At 38.1% G+C, this 16,786-nt stretch overlaps 1 protein-coding gene across 1 annotated transcript in view; it reads left to right on the top strand.

The window, feature by feature from the left end:
* The window catches only part of igsf3 (immunoglobulin superfamily, member 3), a 350,930-nt gene extending 335,350 nt beyond the window's left edge, over window positions 1-15,580 (top strand). The window contains exons 8-9 of the mRNA XM_039743746.1: window positions 7,068-7,496; window positions 12,613-15,580. Of these exons, the coding sequence (XP_039599680.1) occupies window positions 7,068-7,496; window positions 12,613-12,863 (680 nt within the window). The 3' untranslated portion in view covers window positions 12,864-15,580. The remainder of the gene's footprint in view (window positions 1-7,067; window positions 7,497-12,612) is intronic.
* Window positions 15,581-16,786: the final 1,206 nt, after the last annotated feature.

Raw genomic sequence — 16,786 nt, 5'->3', positions numbered from 1 at the left:
GCACTCAGTTTTGTTTTAATTCTCTCCAGAGTGCATCCTATAACTGAGGTTGCCCTTTCAATTGGTCTGCTGATTCAGTGGGCCTCTTTTGAAGTGATGTTACCAGCCCAGCCCACCACAGCACAGAGTTATAGAAGATGTCATTAATTTGGACCTCCAACTACTTGTAGGAGAGGACCATCTCTATATCCACTCCTTGAATAGTGACCGGACATAGAGACCTGGATTTATATTTAAAGTCTGAGGTGTACAGGGTGAAGAGAAAAGGAGTCAGGACTGTTTCTTGTGGTGCTCTGGTGTTGTAGTTTTGACAAGCCAGTGCCTGGGTTTGCGTGCACTGCAATGCGTTGTTAAATTTGAAATCCATTTAAAATGCATTTTTCTGATTTCGAATGGCTACCAGCATGGACAACCCAGGAGCCAGATCAGTTCTAATTTTAAATAAGATTACTAACTAAGTTAAGAAAAAATGAAGAACAGTGAGAAATATGGAGCTTCTGTAAAAAGGCTGCAGCTTGCACAGTATCCGGAAGTGAAAGAAGAAGATATCTGAGTTTTCTAAGCTCTTTGATCTCTGTACTCTGGTTCATTTGAGGTCTCTTGGGGTATACCCTTTAGTAAATGCCTCCTGTATTCCATCCTATTTCGTATTTTGTCTTGCAAAGTAAAGCTTGACCACTTCTTTACTTTGGAAAAAAATAATGGCCATCACAGGCAGTGTGCAGTATGTTTAACATTTTAAAAAGGTCCAAGGGCCAGAGCCGAACTCTAGATCTTGAGTATGACATCCCTGAACAAGGACAACATAAGAGACAAAGAGAAAGCCTGTCCTGGAGAGGGTGCCATTTGATTGTGTGACATGCCGTTACACACACTCATATTCAAAGAGTTAGTAGAATACCTAATGTCTAATTTATTTATCTTTTAATAACTGACTACTTCACACCAGTTCCTTTCATTTTGCACTCTAGTGGGCAAGTCTGTCTATTGTAATGGCTGATATGAAGAATGAGGCACATTTGCAGACTACCTTTGTTTAATTATTTTCAGGGGTAGATTTTGGCAATATGATGGGACCTGGACAGAGTTGAACCCAAACAAATATTTTCAAAAGCCAGTTTCCCATTAAGTATCCGTCAGTGTAAATCAAAAGGCCATACTTTCAAATCTGTGTTGCATTTGAAAAGGGGTGTCCACGGCATTAGCCATATTTGCTTTTTTCTTCAGCTTATTCCAACTCTGTTGATGGTTGGTTGAAGTCACAATAAATAAGAAAAATGTCATTCTGAGATTATTTTTTTAGCATACAAACATGTACAGCCTACTGTGTTTAATCTTCAACATCACGCTTGTCCATGAAGGACATCTGATGTTGACAGCTAAAGTTTGAAATTCCCAAGTGACACACATGTGCATTCCCCCAAAACCCCCCAGCCCCTTCATTTATCTAGTGTTTTTGTTTTTAAGTTTTTTTTTTTTTTAAATATATTCAGCATTTCTTACCTAATTACCCCAGGGAAATGAGAGCATTTCAATTAAGACACTAAATTATGTAGAATTTTTTTGGAATCATGAAATACAAAACTGCAAGGGGTCCTTTGAAAACGTACAGAAACATATGGCTTCTTTGAAGCATTGAAGCTTCTAGTACGCATACGATTCAGGCCGTCAGATTCCCTGAGACACATTCTGTTGAAAACTCCCTGCAAGGAGAACTTAACTGTAAGATGTGTAACCTCCTGAATTTCACAGCCTACAGCATTGTTATTTATCAATGTGAAGCCAAAAGAGGCCCTTGATGGTTTCCTCTAAATATGATATATAGCATCTAACTTGGAACATTTTGGTCAAGTACAGATATTCATAAGTCTCTTTCGTTGTTTTCCCCTGAAGCCAAAAATTCTATTAACATTTATTAGCTCATATTATATTAATTTCAATGGTTTATGCTAGTAAACAAGGAAAGTCCACCATTTTGTTCTTAAAATTATTTTGAGAATTTGTAGGTAGGCTTTTCTCGATTACACTAGTTCAGTGGATTGTAGCTTTACGGTGATCTTTATAACTGTTGTCCATGAAACTAGTTTAGTGATCATGTCGCAGTAAATCTTGTTAAATAATTCAGTAGCTGGTGTTTAGCTAGGACATAATATTAAATCATTTTATTTATATAGATCCTTGCCTTAAACCCAAGGTTACTTTACAAAAATGAATCAAAAAATGGAACACAGAAATATTTCAAATGGCATAATACAAACACGGAGTAAAAATGAACTACAAATTAACATCACCAATTTACAGGCATAAAAGGAATATAAACTGTCTGGTCTTGATAAAGGAATAGTAATATTGGGTGAAGATATTTTTTAAGGTTGGACTTGACAGAGGAAAGGTTTATGAAGTAGCCTTGAGGCCGAGGAAGAATATTTCTTGGGAGCAGCCACAATAACTGATCAGGCTCCAGTAGATCATTTTATGTAAGGAACAGAGAGAATCCTGGTATCCAAGGACTTGAAGGATTGAGTAGTATTTAAGTTTGAAGAGGAGCAAAATATATAAAAGGTCTCGACCAGGACTATTCAAATGGAGGCCCGTGGGCCACATACAGCCCAGAAATAACCTCCGAGTGGCCCAGCCCATGGTCCCACCAGGGCTCAAGACTGCAAGTAAAGTTATTGCAAATTAGACCAAAAATAGGTTGGCCAATTATCATTTCTACTTAGTTCACCAGTGGCGAATGAAAACATTGAAACGTTTAAAAAAAATTATGTTATAACTGTTGCAAAAGGCCATTTTTTTTATTGTTGAGCATATCTGCTGTTAACATATGTGTCAACACAGGCTCCCCTGGGTGCGAGGTAGTCACCGCAAAAATTACATCAGAAATATTTTCCCGTGCGCGTCTCCAAATCTAACTACAAACCGCTGCTGATGTGATGGCTGTGAATTTCAACAAGAAGCTGGTTATTTATGCTTGTGCCAGAATAATGAAAGAAGAGCTGAATATGACACAACCGGTCATCAAAACGGAAGGTAGGCATGCAGAACGTTTGAAATTCCTCTGCCCATCATATAGGTCCCCTTTTATGAATATATCTGTGCCCTGTAGAATTCAGTTGTCCCTTCTGATTTTGTGCAGTCAACTGCCTGCTGTTTCACCATGCACAGCGATGTAGTGAAGTCTTTGTTTTAAGGTTGCAGGTATATTACTGTCATTTTGCTGTGCTGCTCTGTGATTAACAGCAGACAATAAACTTTGTTAAAATGGTATCAAAACTGCCACTTCGTTAGTTGTTACTTCATTCATTTTGGCGTGTGCGCTGTATGTTTTGCTATCAATAAATTCTTCAGCAGGAGCTCATCAACAAAGAAACATGGAAAATAAGATTTAGTCTTCTTCTTTCAGCTTCTCCCATTAGGGGTTGCCACAGTGGATCATCTTTTTCCATACCTTCCTGTCCTTACACCCATCACCAGCGTGTCCTCTCTCACCACAACCATAAACCTTCTCTTAGGCCTTCTTCTTTTCGTCTTGCCTGGCAGCTCTATTATTAATATCCTTCTCCCAATATACCCAGCATCTCTCCTCTGCACATGTCCAAAGCAACACAATCTCGCCTCTCTGACTTTGTCTCCCAACCATCCAACTTGAGCTGACGCTCTAATGTACTCATTTCTAATCCTATCCATCCTCGTCACACCCAATGCAAAGCTTAGCATGTTTAACTCTGCCACCTCCTTAGAATTAATAATTCATTACTTGACACACAAGAATTCCATTTAAAGACATTTTAAAATAAATCAACTAATCCACTTTCACACTATCCATGGTGCCTTGCTTTGAACACTGAAGTAGCTTTTTTCAGAGGAAAAAAAATACCACAGGAGAGGTGTTGTTGTGGAACTCAAATTTAACATTTGGCATATGAGTCATTTAAATTGTGTGAATGAAATAGTTTAAGTCCTATGAAACCCTAATCCCTTGCCTTCCCTTGTCATGACCAGCCCTTTAAATTGAGTGAGGATCTCACATTTCAAAGGGGAAATAAATGTTATTGATATTACTGTGTGCTTTTCTTGATTTATACACTTTGAGATGTGCCCTTGTAAAATGTGAGCAAAATATATATATTTTTTTTTATTTCAAAAGTGGAAAAAAGTGTTGCTACTACCTCAGATTCCGTTCGTTTATATTTTGTTTTGTTGTTTTTTTTCATATATTTTTTGATTGCGTGTCAGATATTACCAAATTTAAAAGGGTGTCCATGAATAAACATTACTTGTTTTTAAATACATTCATTTTTTTGATTTCAAATGTGTCATTTTCTGCTGCTGAAAATGTCTGGCACAGCTACATTTCTTAGTTCAAAAATATGGCCCAGCTGAATCTTGACCATTAAGTGCTTTGAAAAATAAGTGTTTAAGAGTTTAACTGGCGTACAAACTGGGAGATCAGAAAATAACAGTAAACCTGATGTGATTTAATAAAAACATGAACTGGGATCTCTGCATCATGAGAAGTAAGTGAAGAATGCAGAAAAAACAACATTATGTGGAGATAGAATGCAGCTTTAGTTAAAGAGTTGAAGTGTGTCTGAAAAAAACATGAAGATTAGAAACAGAAAAGCTAACTGTAGTATCATCTAAACTGACAGAAAAATGCCAGACCTTTGAAAGAGCAGTCTTGAACCCTATCACCATAAGAGTGGTGTTCCACAGGGGTCCGTGCTAGGGCCGTTGCTATTTTTAATATATATAAATGATTTAGATAGGAATATAAGTAACAAGCTGGTTACATTTGCAGATGATACCAAGATAGGTGGATTAGCAGATAATTTGGAATCCGTTATATCATTACAGAAGGACTTGGATTGCATACAGGCCTGGGCAGATTTGTGGCAGATGAAATTTAATGTCAGTAAATGTAAAGTGTTACACATAGGAAGTAAAAATGTTAGGTTTCAATACACAATAGGCGGTCGGAAAATTGAGAGTACATCTTATGAGAAGGATTTAGGCGTCATACTGGACTCTAAGCTATCAACTTTCAGACAGTGTTCAGAAGCCATTAAGAAGGCTAACAGAATGTTAGGTTATATAGCACGATCTGTGGAGTACAAGTCACAGGAGGTTATGCTCAACCTTTATAATGCACTGGTGAGGCCTCATCTTGAGTACTGTGTGCAGTTTTGGTCTCCAGGCTACAAAAAGGACATAGCAGCACTAGAAAAGGTCCAGAGAAGAGCGACTAGGCTGATTCCAGGTCTACAGGGGTTGAATTATGAGGAAAGATTAAAAGAGCTGAGCCTTTACAGTTTAAGCAAAAGAAGAGCAAGAAGTGACATGATTGATGTGTTGAAAATTATGAAGGGAATTAGTACAGTGGATTGAGACTTGTATTTTAAAATGAGTTTATCAAGAACACGGGGACACAGTTGGAAACTTGTTAAGGGTAAATTTCGCACAAACATTAGGAAGTTTTTCTTTACACAAAGAACAATAGACACTTGGAATAAGCTACCAAATAGTGTTTTTGACAGTAAGACTTTAGGGACTTTCAAAACTCGACTTGATGTTTTTTTGGAAGAAATAAGTGGAAAGGACTGGCGAGCTTTGTTGGGCTGAATGGCCTGTTCTCGTTTAGAGTGTTCTAATGTTCTAATCTCAGTCTTGTCCTGATTTCACATAAGAAAATAAGATGCCATCCAGTGCTTAAAATTCTTGAGGCAGTTTATCAGAGAAGAAGGTGGAAGGGGACCAGTGAGATGAATACCTAAAGATAATTTGGTTGTCTTCTGCTTAGAAAATGGAAATGCAAACCATATTGATGGATAATAGACCCCAGTGGAAGCACATAGATGGTAAGCAAAAGGGGTCCTAAAACAAAGCCTTGAGAATTATTAGCATTGTGAGACTTGTGTTTTACAGTAGCAATTAAATGTATCCTCTCAGTAAGGCAGGATGTGAATCGGGCTAAAGCAGTATTACAAATTCCAAGGTGAGATTGGCAATGGGAGAGTAGAATGCCTTGATTAACCATATCAAAAGCGTACCACTGTAATGAACTCTACAATACCAGAGTCGGCTGAGAGGAGGAGGTCGTATCCAACTGTAATGGGTGCAGAAACCTGATTGGAAAGACTCATACAGATTGTTACAGAACATAGGTACCTGTATTTGAGAGAGCACCACCTTCTCAAGAACCTTTCAACAAAAATGGAGGCTAGAGGGAGGCCTGTAATTGCTGAGAACTACAGAATCAAGACAGGGCTTTTGTAAGAATAGCAGTGACAATCACGGTTTTGCATTGCTGTTATTGTTTAGTGTCATTGTAGGGTCTTTAATGTCACATGTTCAGAGTACAAAGAAATTGTTACTTGCACATGCTAATCAACATGCAACATCTCACTACTCTCCAACGCCTTGATTATATGAGTATAAAAGACTCGCCTCAGACCTTTTGTTGTCCTTACCTGAAAAATCTCAGAACACAGTTTACACATCATTGACCTTCCCATGAAGTAGAGGTTGGATGGCCCACAATTGGAGCAATATCTGCTCAGGTCCTAAAAACTGTTTTGATTTACTCCCTAAATTTCCATTTTAATTTTTGAAGTATACTAGATAAGAGCACTGGGCCATGGTTTGGGGGAAGCCCACTTACTTAGTTTTACATGGAGCACCTGGCGAATTCCCCAGGTGGATTTAACAGACTGTTACAGGAGGATGCAGACATGTGATTTGCTTGGTGTATCCGGCTCAGAACGGGAACGAAAGTAAGTGAGCTACTGCTGATGGTTAAAGTGTGCTCGTCAAAAGGATGGACATGTGCATTGAATTTAATTCTGTGACAATGAATTGCCTCCCTCATCTAATCTTTGTCTGTTTATTTTGTAGAGTCTAATCTATGTGATTATATTCTGATTTCCTATTTAATAAAGACAAAATATCCTGCTGTTCTCTTCAAAGGTTTTATGATACATGACACAGTATAGCATTCTGAAGCTCCCTTTTTGTTGTTTATTATATAGTCACACATATTTTCTTTTTTGTTCCCCATAAACCAGAAATCAAGCTAAAGGTCGAGGAGTCTGAAACCAATATAACACTTCAGGAACAAGAAGCCTTCAGTCTGGGGTGCAGTATTACTTCTCAGTCGAGTAAAGAGTCACGGTTCTCTGTTTCCTGGTACGTGTTCAAAAACAAAGGAGATGGCACTGAGGAACCAGACACCCAGTGTGTCTTCTCTATTGGTCACGACTCTGTCTTTGGAAATGGAAACTGCAGCCCTTCAGAGGGACTGGGGCTAGGGTCTCGACTTCAGTTTGAAAGGGCCACCTCAGAGTCGTATAGCTTGACAATACAAAAGGCTGGTGTGGAAGATACGGGAAATTATTATTGCCATGTTGAAGAATGGCTGATGAACCCCAGGAATGTCTGGTACCGGCTCACAGAGTCCAACTCTGGAATAACTGTTGTCTCTGTGCTTGAGCAAGGTAATATAAAAGAAAAATCTTACTTTCATATTATAGTTAAATAACTTGTTATAAATAACTATATAATGTGTCTGCTGCTGCTGCTTTTTGCCACAACTGTTTTTTAATATACTTTATAAAAGAATAATTCACCCAAAAGTCTTTTTTATCTTGTTACTTACCCTTTGTAGTTTACATTGATGACTGAAACCATTTTTTAATCTTATTTTTTCATGGAGAACAGAGGTCACAAAACTTTATAATACAACAGGCTTCAAAGGGGGCCAATAATAAATAGCAAAAAATAATATTAAATCAAATGTCATATGACATGAACAGCATGTCATATGTTCACAACATCCAAAATGCATGCAGTTTTTGCTAAAACATTGGTAAATAAATACATCTGAAATAAAAAAATGGAATGCTTCATTTTCTGCAACCATAAGCACTCTGTCTAGATAACGACGCTAGCTGAACTATGTTGTATGAACTTTGCCTCATATGACTACAGGTAAGGAACAGAAAGGCCACCAAAGCTGAACTGTCTGGCCTTTTACTAACCACCAGCTGGTGCTCAATGGGAATCGGCTAGAAGATCTGTAGGTCTGAAAGGGAGTTATGGAAGTAAGCCTACCTCAGATTTTAATGTTAGGAAAACATTTCCATGAAGCAAGTTTTGCAGAATACATTATTATTGATCACAAATGAATAGCATGGTCATTTTTGAATAGCTCATTGGCTACAAACAACATTCTGAAGAATAGTCCCATTTATCTACTGCTTTACTTTCTGGAGTCCTCCATACCCACATCACCTGGGACAGAAAACATGTAAAGTGAAGTGAAAGCCACCATAGTGGCTTGGGGAGTAGACCAGCGTAAAGCTTTTCATCATTTAAAAAATGAATAAATAAATAAGAGCCCCATCCTGTAATGTAGTTTCAATTTTAAGTCAGTGGTTTCTAAATAAATAACTGCAAGTGTCCTGCAAAATCAGGAGAGGATAAATAATTAATGACTTGAAATTAAATATGCTGAAAAATGCGGTGTTACCCCACCAGTGTATGTAAACAAGTAACAACATTAAAATCATCCATCAGCGCAAGTGCCTCACAACCACATAGATAGCCATTAGAGTCCGGATGGTACATCGCTGCCTTCAGGGTATAAAACTCTTTGAGTTTTTCTGATGTTACTTTCAGAGGTTTTCAGTGAAGATTTAACAGGAGCAGGGCAAGAAATGAAACTTTAATACAATCAAGTCAGTACTGGATTGCTCATATGGAAGTTAAATTTTTGATGTCCATTGTACTTACTGTTTGTTATTTTATATTTTTATCCATTTTCCTTCATTCATTAACCAGCTAGAAGGTATGGATTTGTTTATATATATATATAGAAAAGCCAAGCAAAATGACACCTTTTATTGGCTAACTAAAAAGATTACAATATGCAAGCTTTCGAGGCAACTCAGGCCGCTTCTTCAGGCAAGATGTAATCAATATATATATTGATATATATATATATATATATATATATATATATATATATATATATATATATATATATAGTGAAGCCTAAGGGCGCGTACAGCTGGCCTAACTCGACACAGACAGATGCAGAAGGCACAAATGTAAGCACACACTTTTATTTTTCTTCTTCCCTTGTGGGAAACGCCTTCACCCGTTTCCCAATGGTACAACACAGTTCACTAAGCACAGCACAACACAATACGCTTCTTCCTCTCTTTCCTCCTGACAAGCTTTGTCTCCCTCCTCCTCCTGGCTGCACTGAATACAAGCTCTCATGGAGCCCTGCGGGAATCCTAGGCACTGCTGCAACCCAGGGATACGCTCCCCTGCCCCTGGTCCTTCTAGTGTGGCGGCATCCCAGCCAGGCAAGGGCCCTGGCTGTACACAACAATATATATACATACTGTATAGATAGGTAGATATATAGAGAGAGAGATATATATTATTATTATTGTATGTATATACAGTCTACAGCAGCTTCAGTTCAGTCAAAAGTTTAAAGGTCCTGATGCCACAGGTTCACTGGTCTTGCAGAGTATGGGGGCAAAGTGATGGATCTAGCTGCACTTGGTAGCATATTATAGTGTGTAGTTATAGAAATATGTGATGAGGCAAAGCTTTATATTTCAGAATCCTTTGTGTTTAAAACATTGTCGACATACTGTGGCAAATCGTTTAAACAGATGTGTGCAGTACCTCTTTTGTCTTAAGTGTAAATTTTGTTTTAAGTCACCATAAAGAACATTGAAATGTAAGACAGGAACTGAGACCAGAAGATGCAGTTATTGTTAAATGAGAGATGATCAGAATTTCTTGAATAAATCACACATTTTGTTTTCTGGTCATTGAGTTTCTCTTGAGCACAAACAAAAACTAAAGACTGGACCATACTGTTGCGTAACAGATTTTTCCTAAACAAATGTTCCTAGTGTGTTTTACTCAATCCCATGCTGTTGAAGTACAGGATGTTCCAGCTGTCTTTGTCATACGGTGTGTGAAGAGGAAAACCATGGCATGCAAGTCTATGTTGGTACTGTATATCACTAAATGATTCTAGTGTTAATATCTTTTATCTTTATGTCATACAAGAAATGTATAGCATTTACAGTGCCCTCCATAATGTTTTGAACATAGACACGTTTTTACTTTATTTACTCCTCTGCTCCATAATTTAAAATTATACAGGTATATCAAACAATTCCTTTGTGAATACAGTGCACATTACACATTTTCATTTGAGGGTATTTGCATATATTTCGGTCACACCATGCAGTAATGACAACAGTTTTTCTACGTGGTCCCCCAATTTTAGGACACCATAATGTTTGAGACAAATGGAGTCAACAGCTGTTTGTGGTTACTCAGGTGTGTTACTTCATTAGTTTCTCTCCCTTTTAATAAATGGATAAGTTCCTGTGTGTCTGCCTTTGTGTTTGTCCATTTGCTATTTCTCTGTAATTCTAAAAGATGGCACATCACAAATATTTTAGTAATTAAATGCGTTGCATTCATCATTGCAATAGATGGACCAACACTTGACATTAACACTGCTTGTACAAATCTCATACCAATAACAGTGAGTACGTATAACAGATATAAAGCAGAGACAGATGTATTGCAATTGTTAACACTGAGGTCACCGTTGATTACTTAGAATTCAACCTGTCTTAGCAGGGCTAGTATACTGTATATATAAGACTTCATGTCCCTAATTTACACATTGACGGTCTGCCCAGAAATTGTTGGTTGTTTGCAGACAGCCTGGATCAGTCTTATGGCCATGAGGAAAATCCCCAAATCTGAGAAAACGTGATAGTATTTCACATTTAATAGACAGAACTGCAATCTTAGAACATGTATCTATGTGTATCTTTGGCAGTTGTGGAATACTACACAAGGTAGCTTGTCTGTGATGCAAGTCCCATTTTTTAATCTTCATCTTATTTACAGTATATACTCTTGTGTATAAGTCGGGTCTTGAAACCCAAAAAATCAATCATAAAATCAGACCCCGACTCATACACCTGTTCAAAAACGCGACCCTTCTTTTTTTTTTCACATCTTCTTCCTTCCTCCAATCTGTCATCTGTTTCTCAGACACATCGAATTTTGTAGCAGCAGCATAGTTACCAAATTCTTTTGCTTCTTCAACAACTTTTAATTTTAAACCAGCTTCATATTTTCTTCTGATTGAATGCTCCATCGTAGATAAGGGATGCTCTTACGATAAAGATGTATGAGGATGTGAGATACAAAAAGACGCAAAACAATGCAAACGTTGCTTCGGAATAGTTTGGATATTACCGTGTGGTCACTTAGGCAGAATACATTGGAAAAAAAAGGCAGTATGCTCCGTGGTTACTCTGTCAGGTGGGCGTTAGCATATCATAATCTCTTGGACCAATAGCCCAAGTTTTCCGCATTCAATTTATACGACTGACATTATAAAATACCTGAAATTATATGGTAAAAATCAAGCCCCGACTTATCTGCGGGAGAACTTAAACATGAGTATATAAGGTATGTTTCATGTATGAAAATTATTACCTATCATATGAAAAATACTGTCCCTCATGGTTCTAAAAAATATGAGATGTTCACACCATTCAGTCTTTACATCCATTTAGTTCTTGTGTATTACATTTGTATGTGAATTTTTTTAGATTTATTATATTGTCTGTACACATACAAATATCTTTTCATTTTGTTTACTTTTCCCATTGCTGTCTCCTACAATCAGTAATATAAACTGTTAACATTCCCAATGTCTCTTTACAAATCAGAAGCATCGCTCTCTATCTATTGTGCGTTCTTGCTTCTTACTTCTCAAATCTGACTTACACAATGCACAGTAATTTACCAGTTGTTTAAGATTGTCACTCAATTTAATTTCCAGTAAGTAATATACAGTACAGTAAGCTTACCATGTTCATTTCATTGCTCTTGACATTACCTGGTCTTTGTTTTTGTTGTTTTTCCTATACTTTCATTTGCTTTTTGGCTTTATTGTGACTAATAAGCTTAGCCCAAGCAATACACTGACCCTCTTGCCATCATTCTGTTGTACGACTCGCCATACCAAATCCTTCCTGATACTGATTGCTGGCAGAAAGTAGTCATGCACACTCTGCGCTGGTCACCTTGGGAGGGTGTAATTCTGAAGATGGGATGTTGAACCTGGCAGGCAGTTGCATCAGAGAGTTTGCCACCTCATCCACATGTTAAACAAAATTGGTTATATCTTGAGAAAATGCACAGTTTTGCATCCAGCGTGATATTGTCAAGTTTGTAACACTAGTGTAGGGGTGAGATCAAGTGAAACTTTAATGACAATGGCATCTAGCAAAACAGATAATGAACTTAAAGGAAACATTTCTGGAACAATTCCATGTTGGAGATATGCCATGTTACTTGATATGCACAAATTGAATTTTCGTAGCTTTCAGAGTAAACATTTGCCAGCTATCACTGTTAATTGGATTAAAATTAATCATGTCTCTTTGAACCAAGTAAATAATGATAGCGATTTATAGTGTAAGACAGGCTTATATTTTTGAGCATCATTTATTTATTTATTCTAAAGTGTTCTTTTTTTATCCACAGGTTCAACTCTGCAGTCAGTCATCTGTTCAAATGACTCGCTGTTCTACTTTGTATTTTTCTACCCTTTTCCCATCTTTGGCATCCTGCTAATCACCATTCTTCTAGCGCGTTACAAGGCCCGTAATTCAAGCAAAAGCTCAGAGGGCAAAAATGGAGCTCCGCTGCTGTGGATTAAAGAGCCACATATAAATTACTCTCCAACCTGTCTGGAACCTCCCAGCCTCAACCTCCATCCCGGCTCGGTGGAGTAGCAATAAGATCTCGGCCAGACTTGTTTCTTTTGTCGTGTTTTTTTTTTTTTTTCCAAGAAGAGCTACCCAACTTTCATAAAAACTGCTAATGAGCTGAAGTCATGTCTCAGTTTAACAAACTACAGAATATTGCTTATTGTATCACTGAGCTCCCATCGATTTTTGTGGCTTTGTTACCAAAACTTTAATGATTGTAGAAGTTAGCGTCACTATGGCTGTATCTTGTGGTATCTGTAATCCCTTCAGGGACATGGCACAAGGGAACTGACATGCACGCTAATAAATGTCTAAAGACCCAGCCTCTCACATTTCTGATAAAAAACAAAACAAACAATATCTGGAATCAATTATATTTGCCTCTTGGTAATGCTTATCATTTAGTGCATTTTCAGAAGATCAGATCTGCCATTACAGGGTTCAGTCTCCTTTGGTTCTCCATTTTATTCATATCAAATGTACAGTTTTATCTACAATTTCTTGCGCATTGTTGTAATAATAAGATGTTGAACTGAATCTTCACATTGAATGTCAACCACCGGAACACATAGCTTTTATCTTCTTGGAAACAACTCTATGAATAAAAGGACAGACACTGAAATCAAAGAGTCCTGCGTCAAAAGTAAAGTTAAGGTTTGGATTTTGGAAACATCAAGACTGGGCAGCCGTTTGGAATGTACATTGCCAAAATGGCACATCACTTGACCAACAAAATGTGCCGGGATTCTAACAATGAAGAACCTGCTTACTGCTATGGGCCTTAGAAGGTGTGTGCTGCTGGATCAGCTTTTGCCTAAGAAGGCAGTCTTGGTGGAAATTCACACATTATGACTGAAAGAAAAAAGAAAAGAGCACCCAAAATGGTTTATGTGCGGTAAAAGTCAAGAATGGCTTACTGTAAGCTTGTACCAGACATGCAAAAACATACGCCTCATGGCGCAGTGACTTACAGAAGACTCAAGAAACTGGCACAGCAGGAGTCTGGTTTAACTCGTTTCATATCCAGTGTGGTGATTCTGCCAGTGCTGGATGTTCATTTTTGTTTTTTATTAATATTACTATCATTTTGAATCTGTATCATTCTGATTTTTTTGGTTTAATATCTTGTCAGCTAGTACTGTAAAACTAAAGTCCATCTGGATGTAGAAGGGGATGGTGTGTCTTTTTGTGCCAAATGCTTAAAAGGCCAGAAATCAGGACAGATGTTTGGGTAGATCCTGAAATGTATCATGTTGGATGGTCCTGGAAGTGAAATGTGTGAAGAAGTGTTGAGTGTGGGCAGTATAAATACAGTGTTACAAGTATCTTTAAATTTAAATGAGGAGGGATACGCACCTTTCATTATCTTCAGCTATGCTGGCTACAGAAAGGAACAAAAGGAAAAGGTTTAACTTTGATTGAAGCAGTTCCACAGTGGACTGGCTGGTGGCCATCTCTCCACCAGGAATTAATACAAGAGAACGTGTACAGATTTTTAAAAGTACTGAAACATTTGTATGTTGCTCATTTACGAAGGCAATTACTCGAAATTCGATACACAGAAGACGTTTTTCTATATCTTTTTTGTGGATAGATTACAGCTATGGTTGGATGTCAAAACAAAAAAATAAAGAACAAACCACTGACTATTCAGGTTGCTCAGCTTGTTTCGGAGAAAAGAAGGAAATGCTCCACTGGGAGACCGATGCAATCCTGAATAAAGATGTTATGTCAGACTGTCACAGAAAATAAGAGGCTCGCTTGCCTTCTGAACTGCCCTGTTGGTTCGCAGTCCTGAGAGACAGGTTCTGTCATTAACACTTTTCACAGTGTAAGTATATCATCTTTAGAAATCAAGAGGTTGGCAAAAAAAGCACTTAACTGCATAGAAGACAAGACCATGTTGGGGAACGTAATCACTCTGTGAACCTTTGCCCACTCGTTGGAGTTTTTGACTGTGGAGACTTTAATTAAAGAGCCCATGGCTGTTTCATTTGCATTAAGTTTTCTGTGAGGACATCAGGGGTCAGTCTAGCTCAGTGTTCTTTCCATCAGTGTGTCTCATATGGATGAGGGTTACAGTGTTTTTTTCCTCTTTTTTAATTCCTGTTTGGAGACATTTTGCTGTGTTGTACAACCCCCAACACTGAAGTTCACTGCTTTGTCATGGCTTAATATACAGTTTTGAAAGCGTAAAACCTATGAAAAACGTTGGAGTGGTTAATAGAACTGCATCTTTGTGACACCCAGCTGAGACACCTGTAACCATTTTTCTGTCACCATAACAGTTTCCATTATGTTCAGTGGATTGGCTTTAGTCTGAAACTTCCACTCTCAAGACGTCCAGTTTATCGTGTCAACCGTGGTGGTCTTATGACCAATGTGACAAGAGGTGGCTTAAAAGCCCTGCAGCTGATTTTCATCTGCCTATTCTTTCTATCTGGCGTGTCAAAACTGTATATGCATGAGACAAGGACATTTTGATGTTTTGTATTTTTACATTGAATTTAACTAAATGCACTAAACTGTGTTTTTATTTTTTTGTTTTTGTTTTGTTTCTGTAACTGGCTTTCTGTGTAATTGTTTATAAACGGTTTGTGATGATACAGTATGTGTTATTAAGTTGAGCCAGTGAAACTTTTTTTTTTGTTCTCTTTAACTTTCTTCTGCTTTTAAGGATTTCCATTTTTACCTGATTGTACAATATAGTGCACTAAATTAAAAAGAAAACTGTGTGTTAACTCTTTCTTGTTGGGGGAGCCCATCTGGGTTTGATTCCAGCCTTCCATTCATTGTGCTTGGCTTGTGTTCGGGGTCAATTGGTGGAATATTGGGCTCAGAAAATGGGTAGACAGCAACAGTTTAAAAATAGTTTGTCTGATGGCTTTTTTAGGATCGATTTAGTTCCGGTTCTCCATTATTGTATTACTACTGCAGTCCTTCACTTACTTGATGGGGTTTAGATCGCTCTTTCTTAACATAATGCAGTGGTTCCCAAACTTTTTCGATTCTTGGCGCCCTTGCTGAGTCCAGGTTTTCGCAAGGCACACCACCCCCAACCGTCCCGTCCCCTGTCAAATTCTAATTTGCAAAATAGCCAATATTTTTTTTTAATTAAGTTAAGTAAAAATAAATAAAACACTCAGCCGTAAAAGAACAGGCCAGCATAGAAGCAGAGGGAAAAAAAAAAGAGATGAAGAGGAAAGGAAAAAGGCTTGGACAGCGAGAGTGCAGCATTTGGGCAAAAGAAAGGAGACAAGCCAACCAGCCAGCATGAATGAGAGAAGTCATCAGGGTCAGGGGTCACGGAACAAGGATCGGTGTTCATAGGATGGATTGTGCCCAATGAATGCGAGACTGGGTACGATCGTGAAGGATTCCGCCCTAGGGATCTGAGGGACGACTACAAGTGCGAGAAAGAAGATGAGAGGACAACCGACCTGAGCAGTCTAGCAAACGCCGGTGGAATCAGCCAAGACTTGGGGTCGGTAGTGTGAGGACCGTGGCGGCAGAAGTCTCTCCCGCTGAGCATGCCTTGGGTGAGCTGGAGAGACTGGGAAGGAGCTGTGCTTGGCTGGTTTGCCCCAATGTCTGCTACAAGAGTTTAATCTCATTTTAGCCTTGTTTTAAACATTTGGGATTTTAACTTTTTTTATGGATTATTTATTGAACCGATTTTGAGCACTGCACTTTGGACACTGATTTTATTAAGTTTACAACATTCACTACATATTCTAAGACCTGGTTCAATGTAGGATATTTTGATATGAACGCTTCCCTGTAAATAATGCAATGGGTCAAAAGTGCATCAGGGGGTTTGCTTCGAATAAGTGCCCGCAGTCCTCCATAACAGCCGGACATTGAATGAGTACAGACACCAATGCACTTAGTCCACTCCAAATAATTTTTTGATATAAAAGTATCAAGGTTCTCGAGCAAGTCTTGAG

Source organism: Polypterus senegalus, chromosome 2 (genome assembly GCF_016835505.1).
Source record: "Polypterus senegalus isolate Bchr_013 chromosome 2, ASM1683550v1, whole genome shotgun sequence".
Classification (NCBI taxonomy): domain Eukaryota; kingdom Metazoa; phylum Chordata; class Cladistia; order Polypteriformes; family Polypteridae; genus Polypterus; species Polypterus senegalus.
The sequence above is the reverse complement of the archived record's forward strand: the minus strand, read 5'-3'. Positions and strand labels throughout refer to the sequence as shown.